Source organism: Gallinula chloropus (assembly GCF_964237585.1).
Source record: "Gallinula chloropus genome assembly, chromosome: 1".
In the NCBI taxonomy this organism is placed as follows: domain Eukaryota; kingdom Metazoa; phylum Chordata; class Aves; order Gruiformes; family Rallidae; genus Gallinula; species Gallinula chloropus.
In genome coordinates, this window is record NC_140085.1 from 19,039,889 (window position 1) to 19,066,039 (window position 26,151).

The 26,151-nt window shown below is 43.2% G+C and overlaps 1 protein-coding gene across 1 annotated transcript in view; it reads right to left on the reverse strand.

The window, feature by feature from the left end:
* The window catches only part of CACNA1I (calcium voltage-gated channel subunit alpha1 I), a gene marked incomplete at both ends in the record, with an annotated part of 153,010 nt that overhangs the window by 74,089 nt on the left and 52,770 nt on the right, over nt 1-26,151 (reverse strand). Inside the window, 2 exons of the mRNA XM_084279078.1 lie at nt 10,610-10,743; nt 11,845-11,956. Coding sequence (XP_084135204.1) covers nt 10,610-10,743; nt 11,845-11,956 — 246 coding nt within the window. The remainder of the gene's footprint in view (nt 1-10,609; nt 10,744-11,844; nt 11,957-26,151) is intronic.

The following is a 26,151-nucleotide window of genomic DNA, read 5'->3' on the forward strand; positions in this document are numbered from 1 at the left end:
TTTGTGGGATGGGAAACCCGCTTACCCCTAAATCCTCCTACCTATCCCTGTAGTATACATCAGGATAACAGAAAGGTCTCACTGCCTCTGCTCTGGCTTCAAAGACTGTGGCTACACCGCAAAGGAGGAGCAAAGCCAGTCCTTTCCCTGGACAACGTAGGGCAGTGCTTGTGTATCTCCCCTCTTATATTCATGAGCCATTCTGATGAAAGGAAAATAAAAAGCATGTACATTGTTAGATCCAGCCATTCCTGGCCTTGTGTGGGCAGAGAAGTAGCGGTGGGCAGAGGACTGACTGGCCAGGCTCCCCCAGGGGCTTTACTAGCTGAATCCACGGTGTGCTAAAAAGGGAGGGCAGGCAAAAAAATTCCACTTATCTGGTGCCTACAACTGCCTGGATAGTGGGGATCATCAGCATTGGAGCAACAGCAAGAATGCAGGAGGAAGAGCACGCAGCTGTACAGCTAGAGTGTGGGGCTCGTGTGGCATTCGAGACACCTCCTATCAGCCCTTGGTGAGGCTGGACATGCCCTAGCTCGTACAGAGGAAGAGCTGCAAGCAGGCAGGCTCTGGGATTAATCCAACCTCTCACAAACCCCTCTGGATATGTCAGGAGCGGAACCAGGAGATTTTGACAAGGACTGCCCAGATGCTGGGCTCTGCTTCCACCCCAGGTCTGCAGCTGCTGGACAGACAGATACTGGCGGAGAGAAAAACCACACGGCACATGCAAACAGGCTTCCTGCAGCCCCAGCACTGCAGGGCTCTCAGATTCCTGCACCACACCAGACCTTTTGCTCTGCAGCTGGAGCCATACTCTTACTTGCGCCCAAAATCCCCAGGGGCTATGGCAGAAACTAAAAACTCAGGGTGTCCCCTTTTCCCTGTTCAGAGAACTGTATTGTGACCCACACCCCTTTGCTTGCTCACAGCTGCAAGATGAGGCAACCTTTACCAGAGCATAGGGAGTGGGCAGGGGCTTCAGACAGCACAGAGCACCAGCCCTTATAGGGTGTGCTAAGAACATGCAGCCCGCCACCCCCAGTCACATCACAGCTGCAGTGACCTATGGACTCCTCCTTAAGAACATCTTCAGGGACGCTCTGGTTCCCACCTGACAGGCTATTTGGACCCGATATTTTGCTATATGGACATAGGTTGCTCCATGGTGCAGGAGACACAGGCTGCCCAGCAGCTTGTTATCAGCTTGCTTGATACATGCTTGAAGAACAAGCCATGCAGGAATTTGCACACATTTTGCACGCTTTGGTGCCTCTGGGGCCAGCCTTCAAAATGCACTGAAATAGATGAGCCAAATTCCTTTCAACACCTACTGTGGAAAGGATGGAATAACATCATATGGGATGTGGCCAGACATTACACAGTAGGCCTCTCAATTGCTCTACAAACCACAGTGTACTTAGCTAAGTAGTCCTGCTTATCTCTTTTAAAGTTAGAGCTTATCACGCCACAAAAAGACAACTCTCTGCTGACATAAAAACTGAAAGAAAGAGAAATAAAAATCATTTCTTTGCCAGAAAAAAAAAGGACTGCAAAAATTACATCCTTTCCCCCTTCATTAAAAAAAAAAAAAAAAATTAAAGAGACCATAATTCTGTTAGGAAAAACTAAGACATTACTACAGGGAGTGATATATCAATTACTAATTATACAGTCAGCTCCCTAGCTACAATGCTTAGCATTCTTAAAAAAACAAACCCAACAAAGCAAAACAACCACCCCCCCAAAAAACCCCTGCAATCGCCCCCCTGCCCCTCCCCCAGTAAAAAAAAAAAATTAACTTTTTTCTTTTTTTAATTGCTCTGCAAGAAAAAGCTGCTGAAAGCTTCCAGAGCCTGTGAGACTGGTCCCTTGCTGCCTGGAATGTGATTATTTCACACCCCTGAACACTCAGATTCTCTCCAAACTGTGTACTAAGAGAAAACGTCAGAGTTTCTTAATAGTTTTGGAGACATGATACGAAAAGACATAAGCAGGTTTTCACACTGTGATAAGAAAGCCAGAGGGACTTGCCAAGCTCAGATGACTGAAGACGAGCGACAGGGCCTCACTTTTGAAAAAAACAGGAATCTGAACACAGGCTCCAAGCTCTGTATTTCAATATTTGGGGGCTGGGCTGGGGGAGAAGGGTATCTCCATTTTGGCCCTGCAAGCCTGCTGGTGTAGCCTTCATATTTTTTTAAATTATGCTAAAGATTCATGTGGTAGGGAATCAGCTTTTAGGGAGGCAGGAAATCAGAGGCAATAATTGAGAACTACACATAACACATGCAGGGTACCACTGCCTCCCCTGTTTTGATTCTTCTCTGATGTGATTCATTTCATTTTGATGACTGCTTTCATTTCAATATGCTGCACATCTATGGATAGTTTTAGTAGGAGAAAGCAAATGAAATAATTAGTATCATTAAAGAGGAAAAAGTGAGTGCATATTGGGGGGGAGGGCTGCGCTTTAATATCTCTGCCTTTGGTTAAGATGCTATTTAGCCTGCTGCTTGCTGGTTTCCATCTTTATCTGATCACTGCTTGAAACACCTAATTGCTGTATTTATTACAGTTTTCTTTAACTTGCCATAATTTTACAGAAACTTTCATTTGACATCGAAGATTAGCTAACTAGGATTTTCTGAGCATTCTGATGTTTACACTGCTGCTAATAAGTATTTAATTGTCTGAGATTTTAAAGCCATAACTATGCAAATTCTGGCCAGGTCCCTGTAGGACCATAGTTAATTAAAAGCAAAGAGAAAACAGAAGACTGGCAACACGCTTCCCCATCTTGCAAGATTAAGGCCAACCAGCATGTTTCAGACTAAGCAGCACCTTCTCAATATGGAAGGGCACTGCACAGCGCCAATTGTTTTTCCTGGGAACGGGTGGGTGTTTGGAGCTGATACCTCCCATCCTTCAGAGAGCTGCCAGACCCCTTTCCTGGGCTGAACTACAGAGGGGAGAACTTGGGGATGTAAGAGTAAATGGGTAGCCTCCTGGTAAGGAGAGAGTCTGTGTTCAGAGGTCATGCACTGATGCTGCACAGGCTTGAAAAGAGCTTAGGCAGTTGGATCTGGGAAGCAGCAGGTTCAAGGACAGTAGATAACTATCAGAGTGAGAAGGTAATAATTAATAATGATCTCTTAACAGAGAACAACACTTTCCAGGCTCCCAGAGGGGAAACTCTAAAGAACTCCTGAAGAAGGCAGCTAGCAAAGCATAGGGAGCAATGAGAAATGTTCTACTCAATCTAAGGGGCTATCAGGCATGCCCAAGAAGGAATCCAGTTGTACAGAGATGCCAGAAAACCCTCTCCAAAGGCTGCATAACTACTCAAAAATGAAAGAATGCTTTGGAAAAGAAATTAAGATCTTGGGAGAGTTGTGCTGCCATACTATAATTGAAACAAGATTTTTTTAAAAATCAAATTTAGGAAGGCTTTTTAACTTCCTGGAAAATATTTATCCATGATGATGGATTTTTGAAATTGTTTTTCTTGTCATGATATGCCACAGGTTATAGAAAATTTCTGGAGAAGATGGACAAGAAGCATTCAGCTGAGCTCCTTGTGGGCCCATCCTGGTCACAAAGTAAAGCACTGGGCTACCCCTGGAGAAGCAGAAATATTAACTGGTATTTTATTAGAAAAAGAATGATTTTTAGGGAACTAAGAGACAGACCAGTCAGGAGATTGACTGGGGGAAGACCAAAGGGGAAAGTGATGAAATTAGGAAAAAAGTTAATTCTTACAGAGCCTCCACATCAAGAACAAAACTAATCAGGGCACTTAAGATGTAAAGAGGAGAAAAACAGTATTGTCTCTACACCAGTGCCAGGGGGCTGAGTAATAAAGACAATAGGAGTTGTTCATTTTATGAGCATAAACAGCCTAAGCAGCATTAAAAAAGCCTGGTGGGAAGATCTGCATGAAAGGAATATTAAAATCTATGATTTTAACCTAGCTAGGGAGGCTCTAGTAGACAGAAAAGGAGAGAGAGCAGCACACTGTCAAAAATGGCATTTTATAGTACGAAATCCATGACAATTTGGAGATGAATACATATAGATGAATTTTCTGCCCTATAAAGTAAAATTTCTCCTGGCTGGAGAAATGGGCTGACATGAAACTCAGCAGAGAAATGCAAGGTCCTGAACCTGTGCTGGATGGACTTGCTGCCTAAGAACCTGTGGGTCCTGGGGGACAGCAGGCAACACATGGTCCACATAAGGAACGTATACCAAACTGCAGGAGTACAGCCAGTATATGAACAAAGGGATCATTCTCTTTGCTTTGCCTTTGGTAAGCCACATCCATAATAGCACATTCAGTTTTGGGCCCCCCAATACAAGAAACGTGCTGATAAACTGATGCAAGTTCAGCAGAGGGTCACCAAGATGGTCAGGGGCTGGAACACTTGCCCTGTGAGGAGTAGCTGAGAGATGGAAGATTCTTCAACCTGAAGAGGAGATTATTTTGGAGACACCTAACAGCAACTCCTTGGTACCCATGGGGAGATCAGCAAGGAGACAAAGCCAGGCTCCACACAGTGGTGTGTGGCGGGAGAAAGAGATGGAACAGACATAAATCCAAGTAGGGAAGGGAGGTTCAGATTTGTTACAGAGATAAATCAACAGTGGAGCTAGGGCCCAGAATGGCAATAGAGTCTCTGTCTGTCGTTGTTTTCAAGACTTCACTAAATAATTCTGGACAACCTAACTTCAACTTGTTATTGTACCATCCTTTAAACATGAAGATTGGACTGAAGACCTCACAAGGTCCTTTCTAACATGAATTATCCTATGATCATGATTATATATTTCTAGAACAAGCTAGAAAACAGGCTGACCAGTTCTCTTAGTATTGGTCTGTAAGTCATAGGAGGAAAAACCCTCTCCTTATCTATCTGCAAGAGTTGAATTAGGGCAAAATTTGCTGGGAACACTTAAACATCCTTGCAATTTCCCAGCATTTACAGTGATGTGCTTTACATCTCAAAGAAAATTGCATTTAATGATGGAAGGTACAGAGACTATTAAGTGTTTTCTTTTTTTTTTATTATTTTTTTTGTATAATAGAACTTAAAGCTAGGACTACTTGATTACATGGGTAATGTGAAAATCAAGTAAGGTCATGAACAGTACTAGAGATACTTGGTGGATTAGAGAGGGGTCATGAAGTTGAGAACACACAGAAACAGCCATGCATCAAACCAGTCAAGATAAAAACTTTAATTCATGAACTGTGGACAACAATCAGGTGGTGTTTAGGAATATTTATCGGGTATCCAAGAAGTTTCAATAGAGACAAGAAAGCTGAACAGGCTAAAAAGATAGTACAACATAAGTGAAAGCAAAGGCAACAATGTAAAAGCAAGAGAAGGGAAGGCGATACCAATGAATATAAATTAGGAAATGGAAATTGTAGAAAATTTGTAAGAGAATTGAACAAGCACACAAAATGGTACAAGTTAATCACTGGAACAAGAAAACAGAATTGTCACGAACAGAGTAAAAAGGCAGAAAACTTCAATTAAAAGAAAGTTCTATGGGGAAGGTCAGATGATGTATGTGTACCATAGATGATAATGAGCTAGTTTCAGCTCCAGCTGTGATCAAGTATTTCAGGCTGTGCCTATCAAAACAGGGATATTCTAAGATAAGCAAGCCGGGACAATTTATATCCAAGAGTTTTAAAAGAGATAGCCAAAAAAAGATTTGGACTACTACTGACGATTTTTGATTAGTCTCAGAAAACTGGAACAGCATCCAAGGGTCAAAGAAATTCTGATATTGTGCCAGTACTTTAGAAACACAGTGATCTCAGAAGGATGACTGGACTGATGGTGATCACAGTACAGTAATGAAATCGCCAATATGCAGCTTTGATGGATTACAGATTAAAGTTGGATAATAAAATTAACCATAATCAACACAGGTTTAAGGAAAAATAGACATCAAACTAATGTGCTATAATTTCTTATGAGATTACAAGTCTGGTTCACACAAGTAATTATGTTGATATGGCTGGAATGATATGAAATCATCATGACATACATTAGCTGGAGAAAAACTGGCTAAGTAATAAACCTTATATTCAACAGTAAATGGGGGATTCATTTGTGAGCAGATGTACTTCTGTAATGCACAATTCTTGCCACTCTGTTCTTTATTTATTTATCACAAACTGTCAGAAAATTAAAAAAGAAAATCAATGATGAATTTTGCAGTTGCAGCAGATTTTTGGGAGAACAGGAGGAAAAAAGGAAGAGGACAAGTCAGCAATAAAGAACAGTATGAACTGCTTTGGAAATGCAAATAATATGCATTCCAGTATGAACAAAGGTAACAGTATACATCTAGGAACAAAGTTTGCTATTCCTACTTATAGGAAGGGATTTTCTCTCTTCCGAAGAGAAGGCAAAGGGAAAACCACCCCAACTGAGCTTGGAGCCAGTGGAGAAAACAGCTGAATGAATTGATAGGGAGTGATTGACTAGGTGGGCTTTTGCGATCCTTAGCTGTAGGAACAGGGAAATTCCAGACTGGAACAGAGAGACTGTATTACCACTGAAGTGGCTACAGAGAGTGCTGTGTCCATGACTTTTTAAAGCTGTTTAAAAAACACTGCAAACGCCAAAATTTACGAAGTCATGCCATTCCATCAAAGACATGGTAAGGATGGGATTTGACCACAGTTTATGATGTCTATGCAACGAGCTCCAGTGTGATAATGGAGAGACAAAAGATAGGACGTCCTCTGAAAGATACACCAGCTTGTCCTCATCCATTAAACTCTAAGTAGCAAGTAATTAAGGAAAGGGTTTGGACATATTCTGGGCACACACTTGTTATCACAATCATCCCCCAGCCACATAGTGAAGACCCCTCCCACTTAACCTATTTACCTATTTACACAAGTAAATTGCACACCAGAACATGTCATGGTCATGCCAGAGATGAGGGTAGAGAGACATAAGTCCCACCACAGATCACTAATTGCAGTACTTGGCTGAAGAGAGGCAGGCCAAACACACCCTCAGTGGATTTAATGCCCTCAAGGCCAGGGAGGTTGCATGAATTCACGCTATGCACAAAGACCCCCAGAACAGTCATACAAAGGGATATCTCCCTCCCAGACAGACAGTGGCATCATCTCCAACCACAAGAAAACATAACTGCTTCACAGAGTAGAGCAAGCAGCAGAAATTGCACACTTTTTGGTTGAAAAGCCAATGAGCTCTAACCTAGAAATTAGTGACTTTTCTCCTAAATTTATTCACATAGAGACACTGGCCTGTGTTTCCAACATGATTAGTCTTCACATCATCTCAACTTTCAAAACTTAGTAGGCACTCAACTTTCAGAAGCTGCCCTTTAAAGTTGCCTCAGATCAAGTTCTCCAAATGCACCCATCACCGTGGGAAACAAATGACGACAGACAAGACCTAATGACAAACGCAGGGGAAGAGGGACTCCCACCAGGACAGCTGGTGACAAGAACAATCTGCTTGAAACGTCTGGGAACCTGCAACCAACTGTTGCCAGTGAGCAGTTGGAAACTGGAGTATTGGCAAGCTGAATTTGCAGCCCTGGTTGCTCATGCACACAAGGGCATTGACATGCTTCAACCCAACCAGTCAGGTTTAGGGGCTCTGAAGGGAACAATGAAGGAGGGTGATGTTTCAGGACTGTTGTTTTGGGGTTTTTTTCCTAACCCTTTCTGAAAAAAAAATGTGTTGATGGTGGTTGGGGGAGGGAATGTGCAAGAGGGGAGAAAGTTCTGGTGATGTCAGCTCCTATTGCCATGGAAACTGAACATTTTTAGTGACAATGGAGTCTTCCTCCTGGAGCTGCTGGGTTGCGTGGGGAGCAGGGGCAAGCAGGGCAGGGGCACATGAGGGAATTCAGCTAACTAAAACGATAGCTTCTGGCTTTCCAAGGAAGTGAGGAGAAAACTACAAAGAATGCCTGAATACATGGCTTATGTAACCAAGAAGCTGTCTGGGACAATAGTAGCAAATAATGATTGTGCTCCTTGGTAAAACATGCTGTCATGCAGCTAGCCAGATGGAAGTGTCTCAGCTTCCCAGGAACACCCAACAGAATGAACCCTTCCCTGCACTTTGCTTTTCCATGCTACAGTTTATTCTTCCAACCTTTGCTGCCTTGTTGATATTTATTTGGAAAGGGAGAAGGGGAGAGAAGGGACTGGAAAGTACAGTCCTTATTCTTGAAACTGAGAGAAGCTGCACATCATCTGGGCAGTGCATTACTTCCCAACATTAAGGATGTTTTCTTGATAGCCAAAGCGTCCAGGACCATGAAAGGGAGAAGGCCCATAGAGAAAACTGATTAGCCTCTGATCAGGATCTAACTCACTGGCATGGAGAAAACATGCAAGACATAATGCAGGGTGTCTTCTCTTAGTCAGAAGGCTAAGGCAACATCTGCACCCTGAGTAAGCTGAAGCCACAATCCAAGTGTGGGACCAATCAGGATAAAGCTTGGGGCTTAAAATTGAGGTTAAATAAAAGCCTACAGTCTACATGTAAGGGCAAGCTTGAGCCTTGGATTTGATTTAAACAGTGCAGACAATTTTAATGAATTTCAAAGAATAATGAATTAATAACCACAAGCTTTTATAACTTGCAATACATTATATAGTCATTAGTTCTATATAACTAAATGGAAAAATCTTTCTTTAGCAGAAGTCTTTTGAGATCAGATATTCTAATGAGATTACTATCATTTCAGCCTGACACCTCATGAGGACAATTGTATAGAAATCAGGAAACAAATTTCTTTCCATTTTGGACCTAAAATGAAAAATCCTCCGCACTGATTATTTTCTATCTAAGGAGTTGATTTTAAGTCTCCTTGGCATTGAATGAAGTTCAGATATGAGCTTTTTTCCCTAGCATTGCTATCAGATGCACAAAGACTCTCCTCAAATTTCTGCCAGCAGTGGAGTTTGAGGGAAACACATAAATGGGGTTTATTCCCTTCTCATCTAGAGAGGGTGGATTTGACTTTTTTCCTGCATGGACCAAGCAGATGAGTTCATCCTCCTTAATTTAGCATTTCCCCACTGATTTCTTCATCTCTCCAGAGAGCACTGCTCATGTGCCATGCTTTCAGACAGAGCGAGACCCCCAATTCCCAAGCCTTTCCCTCCATATGCTGGTGACCCTGTGCCTACGTGGAGCACAGCCTTTCTCCCACAATTACCACAAGCACATCACCCACATGGAGGAGAACATCATGGGCTCTGAGGTCCCCATTCAAACACACCTGTTCTTCCCTTTCCTCCTCAAAGGCTGCTGTGGTGGCATCACACGTTCTCTGCATCCAGCCACCAGCAATTTTGCCACCAGGAACTCAAGTTAAAACACACAGTGATCTGGCTTTTCTCACCACTGTGCATCGGGTGCTTTAACCTACCCATTCCTAATGAACTCTCAGTGCCCATGCCAGCCCATTTTTTTCATCAGATGCAAATCACAGCAGGCTCAGTCACAAGAAAGGTCTTCCTATCTCACACATGTTGCGTGAATCCAGAAGCAGCTACAGCTTTCATCTGCCTGTCCCCCTTTCATGCACAAGCTGGCTGAGAATCAGCTTTCAAACTTTTACAGCTGAACTGAGTTTGAAAATCTTGGATCCCCAAAGAAGCAAACAATGATACGCCATTCCAGAGGGAATAACTTTCAAGCCTTGCTGTAGAAGAACTGTGTCAAAAGCAAATATAAAGACAATGCTGCTCTGCACCGCAGGGGAAAAAATCTGCAAAGTGTGCTTGAACTCACTCCTGGCTCAGTCAGTAATACACACACTTACAGGTGACAGCAAGTGCAGGCAATTCCTTGCTGGAAGGAAAAGTGGTGATTTCTCTCTGAAATAATATTCACACGTTGCTGGAGAGGAAAAAAAAAAGGCAGTATTTCATGTTTATTTCAGACCTTTTTTTTTTTAACTGGAAATGTCCGTTACATTTCTGAAAATGGGCAAATTCCAAAAAATCACATGCCCACTGGTATCAGAGATGGACATTTTGCTGCAGTTCAGTAGGCAAACCCTGGTAGGCTTTCCACTTCATACATGCAGAGGGGAAATTAGAGCTTTACCATAGCAACTTTGTTGTGAAAAAGCAATCAAATGTCAACTTGTCCCAGTAGTACCATGGGTAAGGCCAGTGCAACACGAAGACAAAAATCCCAGAGTAACACAAATGACATTCTTACCTTTGAAACACTGCTGCTGGAAACAGGGAAGCTAGCTTGGTTCTGGTAAAGGTTATACCTCTTCCACTCAAATGTTTTAAAAGCAAAGGAAAAAAGTGTTTCTGAGCTAGCTCTTAATCTGGAACAAATTAACACCCTCTACTGAAGTTGTGTGAGAGAGATGGCTGCACATCAGCTGGGGAGCTAAGATACCTTGTCTGCTGTGTCTTCCATAGACTGCTAACCCCAGTACATCTGATTCCAGTTCAGCAGATGTACTGGAGTAGCACCAGAGAACTTTCCCCTCTGTTACAACATTTCTATTTCAGCAAGACTTTCAGACATGGAAAAAATAATCCCAGAAACTTTCAACCTACCCAGCCATGACAATGAAGAAATCCAGGCGATTCCAGGTATCTCCAAGATAACACTTCTTGCCGAAGATCCCCAGGGCCACCATCTTTAAAACCATTTCCATGGCAAAGAAGATGAAAATGAAATCATCAAATACCTGCCAAAAAGACACCCAAGAGTACATTTGATAAGCATTTTCAGCCTTGGACTTTAAAATGCAGAATGTGAGATAAATGTAAAATCTCAGCACTTCTGAAAATGAGTTACAGGCATTGACTAAGGTTTCTTCCATGCAGCCCTGGCATGATGGCCTCTTGTTACACAAGTAAGAGGCTTTTATAGATGGCTTTGGGGTCCCCCCCCCAAGTCTGAAGTAATTGATGTAAATTTAGAGACTCCTTACATGGACTTAGAAGGAAGCATTGGCTCAGCACCAGTAGGTCCAAACCCAGACAAGGAAACCCCATCCTTCCAAGGTCTCCCAGGAAGGATTCCTCATCACTTTGCTGCAAATGGCTCAATGGAGGACATCGTGCAGCTTCACATACAACTTAGCTGATACCAATCACAGATGGTTGCTTCGGATACCTGAATGTTGCAGCCTCAACAATGCTACAGATTACAATGTATGCTGTCACATTTTCTCTTGGGAAGCACCAAGCTTATATGCTTTCCTGTGTGATTTAGTCTGGGTGATCCTGCTCTAGGTGGGGGGTTGGACTAGATGATCTTTTGAGGTCCCTTCCAGCTCCTAATGTTTTGTCTAGTGCATTCATAGGCTGGTTGTACTTATGGCCATTCTTGGCATACCTCTTGTTTCTTCCCTCTTTGGGCAACCTGAATGCCACATTACCTATGGACAGTGTAATGCTTCCTCCTCAGCAGAGTAGCAAATGCCCTGCGGACTGCTATTCTCTCCTTCATTGATGCTGTAATGTTAGTTGTTTCTCCCTGGCTTGCCTCTGAGTTATGTGTCTTATAGCTGTCTATACAAGGAAACCCTTGCTTACACACAGGAGGAGGAACATTAGCAACTGTTCTGTATTGCACGACCCCAAGTAGATTTCCTTCATTACATGTGTCTCACCCCATTCCCCTCCTCAAAACAAGTTCTTGCCATTTTACAACAAATAGCTTACTGCTAGGGATGTTCTTTGCCAACCTGTCTGGGAAGGTTGCCCACGTGCTGAAGAAGACATGCATGAAAATTTGTGACTTGGAGTGAAGCACCATCACAAGAAGAAGGAAGTCTGCTTACCTGCAAGATTTTACACCTGTCAGAAAGACAGTCCATATCCTCACATGGCTGGTACATCCCCAGGGTAACGCAGTTTAACAAAATCACCATCATGCTGACACATTCAAACCAGGTGGAAAAGAGTCAAGGAAAACTTCTGTAAAAGTAGCATAGCTGAAATAAGCTTGCTCTAGGCTTGGGGTGACAAAATAGGAAGATGAGGGAAATAACAGCTGGTAGGCTGATTTATTACACTCTTATGCTTTTTCACCCTCAGTTCCTCACTACTCCACTTCTTAATTAAGCCAAAACTCTACTGAATAGGGGAAAGCAGAGGTAGCACAAAGGCCTGAGGTGTTATACAAGTCAAATCATTGCCATATGCTCACTCCTTTCCTGTTGATTTGCTGAGTCCCTTCCCTTATTGATTTACTGAAGTTTCCAAATACATGGAAGAGACTTTCTGTGATGGCCTATGCCCAGATGTAGCAGAGACCTCTATGATATAAGGATCTAATTCAAAATGGACAGACACATCTCTGTGTGAGCCAAGTGATTACTGCCCTTCTGGGAAGGGGGTACAATGCAAGACTAGTTCCTTCAGAAGAACTTGGAGATAAAGAGCTACCATATTGGAATAGGTCAATGGTCCATCTAATCTGTTATTCTGCTTCCAGCAGTGACCCATGCTGGATAAAACTCCACAATGTGCCTAATTAAGTTATTCAGCAACCATGGGGGGAAATTGCATTTCTGACCCCAGCTGGCGATCTCTTTATGCCCTAAAGCATAAGGATTGATAGCCCTTATAATTGTTTTCTCAGTTACACTGGTGTCCCTGCAGATGCTTTGCTTATTCATTTGAATCCTTTGTTGATAATTTTACTAAAATATCTGCTTCGATAATAGTTGGCAGCCATGAGCTACACTGGCTAATTATACTTTACATTAAAATTGTTTCCTCCTATTTATTTTTAATGTGTTGCCTTTTAATTTCATCAAGTGCCATTTCATTAATATATTACAGAAAGGAATAAACATGGTGTGTTTGTGTGACCTTTTCTGTACTCACAACCTGTGCTGGTCTCCTCTTCACCATCCCTCTCCTCCTGAAGGAGTCTGAAGACCTGACACACACTTATCCAAAAACTTGTATGCAGTATTTTAGCTCTAACAGTGGGCACATTTCTGTGATATCTTTCCAGTGTCCACATTGTGACACAGTGATATAGATCTAATGAGAATGGACCTTTAACCTCGGGCAGAACAACCCTTCTTGGGTATTTTGACACACCACAAACATACTTGCTCAGTTTCCATTTTCAGACATATTATTTTAAATTTAAAATAACAGAGTTAAGAAATTATCGATTTAAAATACAACCCGCTGAGTGCACCCATTTTCAGCCCTTGCAGAACTGTATCCAAAATGGTGGCCTGTATCTCTGATCACTTCTGAAAGACACTCAAGTACTATGGTTCTTTATGAACAACTCTACTGTGCTCATTCTCTGACAGTGATTCATGACTAACTCGCGCAATCTGATCTGGAAGATTATTAATTCTTTCTCTTCTCCCCCACCTGGTTTTCAGTTGAAAAAAATCAGACAAGAGTAGGGCACCAGCTCTGTACTGTGCCAATTGTGCTATGAGATGATTTCAAGAGCATTATCACTATGCCTCACCAAGTTAATCCCAAGTGCTGCACAAAGTAATGCACATGGAGCCCATCCTCAATGTAGGGTTCAAAGACAGAGGGCTTTTCTGAGAAGAATATACCAAAAGAGCACAGATAAAGTGTTTGCCCTTGAGGACTACACAACTTCAAGTTTCTACCTTTCTCTCCCTTACACATTTCTTCATGATCTGAGCCAAAGCTCACGAAAGCTATTTGAGAGATTTCCATTAGCTTCCACAGGCTTTATAGGTACATCTCCAATTCTCTTCTGGACTTCTTAAAAATCTGTTTTGCAACATCTTTTAAAGAATTACAGAACTATAGAATGGCTGAGGATGGAAGAGGCCTCCAGAGGTCATCTCATCCCAGTCAAAGTAGCATCAGCTACAGCAGATTGCTCAGGGTCATATCCAGTTGGGTTTTGAATATCCCCAAGAACAGAGGCACCAGAAACTCTCTGGGCAACCTTCTCCAGTGTTTGACTATCAACACAGTGAAAAAAGTGTTTTCTTACATTTAAATGGGATAACCCTTGTTTCAGGCTGTGCCCATTGCCTCTTGTTCTGTCACTGAGCAGTGTCTCCTTCATTCCCCACATCAGATATTTTCACACATGGATAAGATCCCCTTAACCCTTCCCTTCTCCAGACTGAGCAGTCCCAGTACTATCAGCCTCTCCATTTTGCAGGAGATACTGGAAAGGTCATGCTAGTGAAGGCCTGACAGAGGGATCAGTGCTGAATTACACTTTTCCAGGAGCCATGAGACTTTTGGATTGGCTGAGCCAACGGCTGCAAAAGTCTTTCTTCCTGAGCACAAACATAGTCAGGAAAGGTAGGGACAAAGCCGGTGCTTAGAACAGTCCTGCATGAAATTCACATGTAAAGAATGAAAAGCAGAAAACGTTTCAAAGCCCAGTGGTTTTCTTCAGCAAGCACCCAGAAAACATGCCACGAGACCCGTCAGCAGGGAGTACACTGCATCCAAACTCAGGGAATTCAGGCAAAGGGGCTCGAAGTCAAGGGTTTATTTCATACAGAGATACACTTTTGCATGTGTGCTTCAGCAGCAGCAACACATGGATGATCAGGATGCCTCTGTGCTCCCTTTGCTCTTCCAGCTCCCTTCGCAGTTTCCCCTCTCAGGCCACGCAGACCGTGGCAGGATGCCTTTGAGCAGCTGGTGAGAATCCAAACCACAAAACCTAGCTAGCTGTGGTGAGCGCTCCCAAAAGTGTTGCATTTGGGCCAGATACACAAGGGCCTGATCTTCATGCTCAAAAAGCTGTGGCTGGCTACACTCAATTTCTCCTCCCCTGCTTTTTGGATACCAGCTCTCTGAAAGTTTGCCAGCATTGCCCAGGGTTCTCGAGGACGCTGCTGAATCACTGACTGCTCCCAGACTATTAAAGTGACATTAGGAAAAGCTTTCCTCCTGATGGCCTATGGTTTTCCTTTCAGAGAAGGCAGGGACCCTCAAAAGGCATGTCCAACCTGCAGCAGAGAGGAAGAAAGTGCAAGGAGAAAACCATAGCATCTCCTGCCCCAAGCTGGGAGGTGTTGCTCCCTGCTTGAGTCCATGGAGGGGGTAATTAGAAGTACCTGCTGCCTTCAATGTGTCACCGCTGTCAACCATGGTGACTGCCTCCCGTCACCACGGCAACAGCCTGCAGCCAGGTTTATCATCTTTCTTTCGGTGATGCCTCCCTCTCCCCGCATCCTTCACCCCCTCCTTTTCCCTGTGCCTGAGCCTGTAATTAATTTCAGCTGCTGACAAAGCCAGTCTTCACAATCTGCATCATTCAGTCAAAAGTTTCATTACTAATTAACTTCTTTCGAAGTTCAAATCTCCTAATTACAAGCAAACCCATGCACATGCTCTCCTCCTTTGCCCCAGCCCTTCTTCACCACTGCTCTCCCTTGTCACAGCTCCACTCCCACCACCTTTTCCAGAAAGGTCTGGGGCCTTCAACAAATTTTGGAAATTTAAAGGAGACCCAGGCATTTCTGACCAAGGGCAGCTCTTCCCTTGGCCACCACCGCACAACAAGTCAGAGAAATGTACCAGAAAATCCACTATCCTCTCTGTAATACATTGCCCATAAAGGGAGGTTTTTCCCTAAACGTGGCAGTCCAGTGTTGATTCAAGCCCTTGAGGATGAAGGGGTCACAGTGCTCATTTGAAAAAGGTCAAAGGAGAAAGGTTTTCTGACACCTTTAACCACGGGTTATACTCATTATCCACATAACTATTTCCTCCTTATAAAAGTCCTGTTAAGCTCACAGCTTCAGCACTGTCCTGTACCATCAAGATCCATATCTAGGTTAATTATATTTTGTCTATATGTTTTCTTATACTGGTTCTATAGCTAGTGCCTGCTGGCAGCAGAAACATTTTGCTTCACTGATGAGTCACCTCTTCATCCCTCTACACCTCCAAGCAGGGCACATCCAGTTGCTGCCTGAAGGCAGCAACCACGTATTCACTGACCCAGTACCATGTCTTCCAATGGACAGCGCGACTCTGTGATGAGGAAAGGCTCAAGGGGGACATGTGTCAACAGCACACACCAGGAGAGAACCCTCATCCACCTCAAACCATCTAGGACTGAGTCAGTGCTGAAAGCCACGAGTTACAGGACAATTAAGGAGATGTGCAGGTGTTTCTGGGAGCTGGACATGTTGCAGTAGTGCTTGATAACACGACTATACATCATGTGAGATGATGTTAGAAACAGGTGATGGGGTACAGGCAAAGCTTTTGGGCTCAATTCCTGAATGACAAATAGCAGAAGCAAGGTATGCTGTATTTAGGCTGTAAATAGCTTGCACCTAGAGAACTGGGTACCACTTGATGTTCTTGGGATCAGCCTCAATCTCTGTTTTTTATCACTGACAAAAATACAACAGAGCAAAATAAAACAATACTTTGAGGTTGCCTGTCCTCTTCCTCCTCCATCATCAGCTGAAGAGTAAGAGTACACCAGGCACTTACAGTGGCTGGTGCTCCCAACACCACATAAAATAAAAACACTTTACAAGCATGGCAATCCCTTAAGTCTTTCCTGTTGCTATTTCCAAACCACTTCCAGGATATGATTGGTGCCAATTTAGTCTTCGATATCTCAGACCTGTTAACCTACAGTAGAAAGGCCTACAGTACAAATCACTTACAGCAAGGGGGAAAAGCCAGTCCTGTGGTGTGGCTGGTCATGGCAGCACCAATGTTTCTGCCCCAAAACAGGGAAGAGCCTGCTCCAGCAAAGCAGTTCAGTAACTGAACTGGAAACATGAAGCCCCATGCAATGCATCCCAAGCACTGGTCCTACCCACACAAACTCCTCACGGCCTCTCACCTTTATGATGAGCTCATCCATGTGCAGCCTGTAGGTCAGACATCACATCTGCATGATCACTCCTCTCTGCCTCCTGTTTGGGTTCCTCTCCACCTCCCTTCTCTCCCCACCAGCTAAAATGGCTGCACCCTGTGATTCCAGTTTGTCGTGATTACATTTTCTTTCCTTCCTTTCCAATGAAGCCAAGGACAGCACCGTGCTTCTCTCCTACATGCCTCCCCTGCTCTGAAATCCTCCTGCAAGAAGCCAGTAGGATGTTTTAACTGCAGTAGGGCAGTTAATATTTCATTTCTAATGGAAAGTGACTTGTGTTGCAAGGGTCAGAGAAACAAGCCTAAGGGGAAGAAGTGAATATTTTCTCTCCCTCATTGCTGTTGGCTTTTGCAGATGCTCTTACAGGTAAGTCTCATTTTCCTCCTCTCCCACCTTTTTCTTATCACAACTCACTTTTTTTTTCCTTCTCCTATGCTGATGAACAGGAGTTTCCTGGTCTTTTTCTACTAAAAAAGTGGACAGAAGCAACAGAATGGTTCTTCAGCCTCAATCTGCTAAACTAACCCACTAGAAGTTGAATGTAACACCTGATATTCACCAAAAGGAAAATACATTTCAAAATGCGTTTGTGTTCAAATAGATCAAAACAATCAAAACATTTCTCAGAACAAAAAGCTTTGAAAATCCTAATTTGGAAAGGCTGAAACATTTCTTCTTTGTCTTTTTAGTGCAAATAAATGTTTCAACATTACAGAATAAAGGTTGTGTTTTAATGACCTGACTTAGAACTTTTTTTTTTTTTTTTTTTTGTGTCAAGGGGAAATTAAATGCCAATATTCAGCATTGTAATGTTGAGATTTCAGGGTGGCCAAGCACCAGAGGCCAAGTTATAAGTGCTTTTTAAAAGCCTTCAAGGTTAACTGGCTGGAGGTCTTCCCATGTCATGTAATCCCTTCTACACATTTGCTTTCCTCACATCATGATTTACATAGTACTCTCAGGAAAGACAGGAACCTCTCTCTTCCCAGGGACCTGAACTTTAGACAGCTGACACATACATTGCTAAGATCTTCAAGACTTTCACAATACTGATGCCAAGGAAAGGACTGCAGTACTTCCCGGCACTGCAGGACCGTTACACTGATTTGAGAGGCAGTAGGGAAGACTTACACAGCTTGTGATGGTGTTACTGGGAGACAGGATGAACTACAGGAGAAGGAGGCAGTAGAGAGATTTCAGATTCTTGGCAATACACCCACATGCTTTTGCCCTTTGGAAAGGACTTTCCATCAAGAACAGATTTATTAGAAAAAGACTCAGTGATATCCACATTATTTCAGATAAACACAAACAAAAAGCACCATAGGTCGACCTTTCTGGTGAGTCTAGCTTCCCAGGATTGTTCATACAGCACGTCCTGTACCAGGCCACACAGACTTTCAGCTGCATAGCTCAAATTCAGATTTAGCTTAGAGACTAATCAGAACTAAGTCAGTTGTATTTCACCCACCGTATCCAATTCTCACCTAACTCCACAGGGGAACATTAGACTGCCTTTGGAAAGTTAGGGTTTAGGGTGGTTGGGTTTTTTGCTTAAGGAAACAAAATGAAACAAATTCTCATTTCTTAAAGCTTCCATAATCATTTATTCAGATCTTCCAATTGCATCTATTAAACTCTCAAGTCCAGAAAAAACAAAACTAATAGAAGTTTAACCACAGGCAGAAAAAAACGTATAATGGAGATTAAGAGGCTGAGAAGGAATCTGAAGAGCAAATAGACTGAGGTATTAATACAATGAGACAAGTCCTCGGATATTCCAGAAACATGAATCCAACAAGAGCACTCTGACCTAACGCTGAGCCTTCACAGGCCACAAAGAGATGCTGATTAAATGGGAGGCTGCAGAGAGAAAGCAAGACTTCTTTACTGTGCTCTTCACAACAATGACCATTGGAGAGTCTGTCAATCCTAAAGCCAGCACAAGTTACGCTAAGAATTCTGGCTGCCAGTTACACCACCTGGATAGATATACATAGATCTTCCAAAGCAACCTGGTGTTTTCTACAGAAAAGGTGTTCAGATCCCACTGCTAATTATTCAAATATTTCACAAATACCATGCATCTTCATCAATGCTGCTACACAGCCCTACTGTTAATGATTACCTCCTGCCTGTAGCAGCTGGGACCCAGAGCTTCTCTACTGATAATGACCCACCTCCAAATTGCATCGAGCTTTCAGGGTGCAACAGAGCATCTGTTTAACAACGTGTAACATTCCTACAAAGCTGTTTACTATAGGAAGTATGAAAAAATACAGTATCTAGAAGAAAAAAAAAAAGCCACACGAGAATCTTTTTTTAGGTCAGAAGAAAGTAATTAGCCAAATTTAAACTTGAGCAGGGTATTAGAGGTAATGACTATTCCTGGAGAAAGAGCTTTTTAATATCCTCAGATGGCTGGGACTGTGGCTGTATGTCTTACTCGCCAGCAAAGCAATACTCCACTGTGCTGTGGGATCAGTTCAGGACTGACTTGAGGAATCGCATCTCCTGCTGTCTCCCAAATGGTGCCTCCTGCAGCATTCTGGCTCTGTCCTGGAGATCGCCATCCAAAATCTGACCTGGCTTCACATTCGGACCTTCAACAAGGTCACAGCATGAGGTGATAGGACTGCAGCTTGGAACATTATTATGCTATAAGGCATTTTTTTCCAAATCATGTGGCAGGTTCCACAGCTTTTTCTTGCTGCAGCTGTAACAGAAATCAGGGAAGGACCACCAGAGGAAACCCCCTAAGCCACAAAACCAAGATTCAAACTGTAAAGCTCTTACTGCTTAAGATCTTACACTGTGAAGGCAATTTCCTACTGGCATTAGTGGCAAAGTAAGGATTTTAAAGGAGTTAGTCTTCGGTTTTGCACTCAGTTTGAACTCTGCTCTAGAAAGGATCTGAACTTGGAAGGCCAAGGCAGGAAGGCATTTGCAGTCCAAGAGTGATTTGAATTAACGATGTCCTCCAGAGTAACAAAATATGAATTTAAACTGGGCAGCTAAATGCTCGTGCATGACCCCAAGAAGTGAGAAGACCAGCACAAGGGTGGTAGTGACCATTCTCAAACTAGAGCATGGCCCATGGTAGTGGCCATGATGTTTTTTATCTGATTTAATCTGGATGTGGTCAAGCTTACTTGGTGGAAATTTCCTTCCAGAGTATAAAAAGGCTTTGTAGGAAAACTCAAAATCTCTCCAACTCTTCCCTCTTAGCTTCTGTGCTTCACTGCCCTGCCTTACAGAAATACCAAAATTGCATAAATTTTATGCAGGACTTTTCAAACAGATGCAATGGTCTTGCTGTCCCTTCTTCCATCTCCATGTCATGATTGGTTTGAACGGTGTTATCTCGGGTTGGTGCACTACACATATCAACCATGTGATATGCACAAAATCACTAATGGCAGAGTCTGTGTAACTAAACTTCATGACATTGAGAAGGGAATAACTAGTGATGGATTTTGGCAGGTAGGGAAAGCAAGAGAAGAAAGAAAAAAAAAAATAGAAGGCATTGCTTTTTCTCTCTCTTTGCTGCTCCTAACGATTTGGTTCGCTTTTTTCCTTCTGCTTTGGTCTCTCTCTTTTGCTTTCCAGAGTCCTCCTTTCCCCAGCCTAATGGTTAAATATTTGGAATGAAACAGCATAAAGACAGGAATAAATGTTTCTTCAGGAACAGATGGCCAGGTTTTGGAAGACATGTAGGCCTTTTTGAATGCACAAGAACATCCTGTGGTACCTTTTACAGTGTACAGATCCCTGCCTCCCGTTGATTTTGGTGAGACCACATTCTTACCCCTCAAGCCAACAAGGTAAGCTCTCTGGTATCTCACAAAAGCAAATGGGCAAAAAAGATGATGCATGTGAAGAGGGGAGAGTTGGCTGCAAGTGCAGAGCAATGTCTAAAGCAAAGGAAAGCATGGCTGACTCACTTCCATTTCCAGCACAACTTTCATCTTCCCAGTTAAAAGGGATGTCTTCCCATATTCCTTTCTGGTGCTTTACAGGCAGGAGTTTGTCCTCTTATTGTGGGTTTTAGGCTCAGAAGGCCTTGGGAAGTGGTCTGTGAGGCACAAAGTGGATATTTCAATGAACCTCCTGAAATGGGTGCTGCTATGCAGCTGCCTGTCACTGCTCATGTTTGGAGGGGTGGGGGTGCCTCCCCAGGACTACAGCACAGATATGGGTCCTGGGTGTTGCTTTGAAGGGTTGTTTTTCTCCCCTACTACTTTACAGCAAAGACGAAGGTGGAAACATCTGTCTTTAAATAAAAAGCTGCTTCCCTGAAGAGGAAACCAGGTAGTGGAAACATCATGAGCACTGAAGGTCTAAATTCCAATAGTTGCTGTCTTCCTCTTCCTGCTCCTTTTTATTGCACTGGTCCCTCTGATCATCATCGTTGTCTTCAGTCCATCCTAGTTTTCAGATGTTACAGATTGCTTTTTCACTCTTTGCAATTTCCCACCCATCTCTAACAAAGGTCATATGAGTCCAAGCTGAGCTCACAAGGACATGCAACTCAAATGTCTGAAGGGAGCTCAGGGCACCTTTGATAAAAGGGCATCTCGCCTTGCAGGAACGAGGAGATGACAATGAAAGCACAGAGGATGGATTACAGACCTTCTCACAGTTTCAAAGGAGTATGTGTCCTTCTGTACAGGGACTCTACTCTCTGCAGATGCCAGGGCAGCATCCTGTACTCCAGCACATCACTTGAATGATGCAGAAGTGAGCACTTTTCCAGAGGGTTTCCAAGACTAACTGATCTTAGAGGGTACTCTGACTCCAGTACTAGTCCTGAATTAGAGAGGAAAGAAGACTGGATAAAGCCATTTTGCCTTTCTCCCTTCTCCCAGCTAGGTGATGCTTCCAGTGGGTACAACATCACTAAATCATGTGCCTGGTGCTTAGCTTAGCAGGCTTTTCTGACAAGTGCTTCAGAACAGAAAAAGCCATGCAGTGACAAAGCTTTGCAGCAAAGTAAATAAAGATTAATTCAGAAGTGTAGGGAGTGCTGAGTAAGGTCACTCACAAGAAATTGCATACAGTCTAAGCAAAATGCAGGGAAATAAGAAGAGCTGGGTATGAGCTCCTGTTGTTCATTTCATTACTGGTTGTAATTAAATAAAACTCATTATTTTCAGAGTTTCAAGATGACACCCCACCCTCCCAACTTAGAATGCACATTTTCCCCCTCATTGTTTTTGATATATTTCTTGAAGGTTTGTAGCCAGAAGCATCCCAGGCCCCTATGTCCTGATTCCCAGAGGGTATACTGGAAGGACTGGCCTGTAGCACAGCTGCCTAGGAGACAGGACTGCTTGCAAATAACTGAGCCAGCCTGCCTCAGCAGATAACCAGAGACTAGGAACCCCAGTCAGCACACAGGTCCTGACATGTACATGTGACAGAGGTATCTGTGAGAGATGCTCATTATTTAAGCTTCTCAGATGAGAAGGGGCCCTGTGGTGGATGAGCAGATGTGTTAGCAGTCTCCTTGTATGTCTTTTCTCTTAATCTTCAATCCCTCCTCTTACATCCTGCAATAAAGTTTGCTCAGTAAAAATGAGATAATTTAAACCATCTAGTGCTTCCTTCAAAACACAACGTAAATTTTTTACTAATTTCCACAGATACCTCTTAAGGTACATAAATACTTCCTCTTGGTTACTGATAATAAAACATGCAGGAGAGAAGGTTGTTTTTTTCCCCTAAGCAGCCTCTGATTTGGATTCTCCAGTACATGAGCTTCCCAGAGCCTGGTTTCCAGGAATGTGTAATACTTGTCATTTCTAACACAACCAACAAAAATCGCAAAGCTCCAAGCCTCCGAGCATCTGGCTCCCATCATCTCAAGTCAGATGGCCAAAGATCAGTCCCCTTTAGAAAAAAACATTACCCAGAAATCCCACAGTAAGTCACTGCCTAGGACTGCATTAAAATTCAGGTGTTCCTGACACCCAGTGCATATTCACAAAACCACTCAGCTTTCTGGCTAGCTGACAGATTGCACCATGCCAGGGAAAGGAGCCAACATGACTCATGCTCAATCACTGCGATGCCAACAGTATTGAGTGCTGTTTTAGGGGGGGAGGGGGTTAAGTGTTGTGAATGTGCTAAGCACTATCAATATTAAAATATTATTAGTATTATTTATGAGGTATCTCCACGTGTCCTAGATGACACTCGCTGAGATCAAATTCAAATTATGCAAAATGTTACATAAACATGCGGTAAAACATGCTGCCTGCTCCAAAGAGTTTTTAATCTAACCAAACAGGACAGGCTAGCGATGCATTACGATCTCTGCTTTGCACACAAGAAGCCAGAGTGCAGAGAAAGGAGCAGATTTACCCAAGGGCAGATAGGAGACTTGGGGCACAGCTGGGAACTGAGCAAGAATCGCCCAATTTGTTCTCCAGCATCTTTGACCTAAGAGTGTTCCCCATCTTAACTATAACTGCATTTGATGAGGACAGTGCCCACAGGGAGAACGGTTCCCCCATAAATCTTTCTGAGAACAATGGAAAAAGTCTCCAAGTTCCACTTTATAAAGGCAAGCAACGTACTGCATATAGATTACCATAAATGTAGAGCTCCCTGCACCCATTTAGAGATCTCTGACTGTTCAGGTGACAGCGCACAGACAAGCTGGAGCCAGAAGACCTATGCTCTCTACCTCTGTCTTCCACCACTGCCTTCCTCGGGATATCAAGATAAAATTCACCCCATAGTTACGACTGTGTAACAGTCTTAAGTCCAGTCTGATGCCCATGCATCTTTCTTTTTTCCAGTCTGCCAAAGAATTTGCTGCTTTTCAAGGACACTCCAGATCCCTTCAATAAAAGTGTGCAATATAAATTGAAATTATCGCCATGTTTGACTCCAGAATGACCAGCTGCAAAAAGGGTGGTTCCTACACTGCAAATTGTTAACACAAGCTGGGTAAAGTCTCCATCATCAGTACAGCACAGTTTGGCTACCTCTTTGATGTCTTTCTGCCTGTTGTATTCATCACCTCTCTTCAGATTTAGGACTAGTAATACATTGCTATTACCACATTCATATTCCTGTGACCTATTTGCTTTCATATAGAGTCAACTTCACACTCTATTTATCCTGGCATTTTTGACAGCCTCTGGAAATATATGCCTCTTTCTCTTATTTACAGCCTAACTTATTTTTCCCTGTACAGTTTCCAGTCAGAAGCTATGGATGTGCATTAATCTAATTTCATTTTGGACATACCAGTTACAGCCTAGCTCATCGTCCCATTCATTCCAGCCATACCAAGTATTTCCCTTTCCTTTTTCAGAGCCTTCATATTGGTTTTGTTTCATTTTTTAACAGCCATCCACAATTCTGTGTGATTCTACAGGACCTGCTCCCTTATTGGATTAGTCTTCACCATCTCACAGCCATCCATCTTTTGTCACGTTAATTACTGAGGACCAACAAAGGATCACTGGAATTTGTCCCATGCAGGCTTCATTGCCTTCTCCACTAGTTGGCTATGCTCAGATTCTTCCTCCCTCTCCACAATGTGCACACTGTTTAAATGCTGCCCACTTAACCTCATTTCCAGCAGCCTACTTCCTTTTTGCTTATAGCAGTAAGTTGACTTAAATGGATTCAGGACGATTGTTTAGCTAGGACATAGCTAGTACAAGATATTGGTGATCAGAGTACAAAATCCAGTCATCTTCCCTTGCTCCAGAAGACAGGGCACATGTGGGGAGTCACGGCAGACTGCAGAAGTCCACTGCAGAGAAAGACAGGCTCTTCTCAGTGACAAGGGGCAATGGGTGCAAGCTGGAGCGTAGAAGGTTCCATGCTAACGTAAGGAAAAACATTTTCACTTTGAGGGTGACAGACCAGAGGAACAGACTTCCAGAGAGGTTCTGGAATCTCTTTCTCCAGAGGCATTCAAAACCCACCTGGCCATGTTCCTGTGTAACCTGATCTAGGTGATCCTGCTCTGGCAGGGGTGTTGGACTAGATGATCCTTCAAGGTCCCTTCCAACACCTAACATTCTATGATTATGCTTCTATGACACAGATGTTCCATTTCTGAAACCTCGTGGGTCACCAAGCCAAAGAGAGGGACTGAGTTACTGGTCATCTGCCCAGCTCAGCAATACAAGACATTAGCAGTGGTGGGCACCAGTGACTATATATATATGCGATAAATTAATTCTTTGTGGAGTAGGACATCTGCTTCCTGCCCAGTGCAGCCCTACCCAGGGCCCATCAGGAGCAGGAACTTCATATGCTATTCCCCAAAATAACATACCAGCTACTACTAGGCTCAGGATACCTGCAGTTGATGGACTAATCACCTTCTGCAAATTTATCCTCCTACCCCTTGCAAGAAGTATATCCCTTTCTAAAGAGATTAAACAGTGACTTAAAGCTCACTTCCCTATACAATATTTTATTTAATCTGAAAATCTTTCTTCCTGTACAGATACAATCAGAGATGAAGCCAGCAGCGTATTCAAAAGACAACTGTAGAAGCTTTAGGCTTTCGTCCTAATAATATACTCTTATATTTCAAGACTTCTTTCCTACAGATTCTTCTATTACTGATTCTAAGGTGCACCATGGCCACAGGCTCCTTCACAGCTGTCTCTAACATACTCATATACCTTGTGGGATTTCACACCCTTGTATCCAGCAGGCAAATTATTTTACAGGTCTCAAGGCCATCAGCCACACAGCTGACTGTATGGCAGACAACAGTATTATCTCCTCTCCCCATAACCTGCTTGCACACCACATACACTCAGATTATACATCCTATGTACAGGGCTTCTCCCCACCATAAAAAGGACATTGAGGTCCTTGAGCAAGTGCAGAGAAGGGCAACCAGGCTGGTGAAGGGGCTGGAGGGCAAATCCTATGAGGAGCGGCTGAGGGAGCTGGAGATGGGGCTGGAGCTGGAGAAGAGAAGGCTGAGGGGAGACCTTATCACCACCTGCAACTACCTGAAGGGAGGTTGTGGAGAGGTGGGCGATGGTCTCTTCAGCCAGGTGACAGGAGATAGGACAAGGGGCAATGGCATGAAGCTGTGCCAGGGCAGGTTCAGATTGGATATTAGAAAAAAAATTTTTACTGAAAGAGTTGTCAGGGCCTGGAACAGGCTGCCCAGGGAGGGGGTTGAGTCACCATCCCTGGATGTGTTCAAAAAAAGGGTAGATGAGGTACTTAGGAATATGGTTTAGCATAGGATGGGAATGGTTGGACTTGA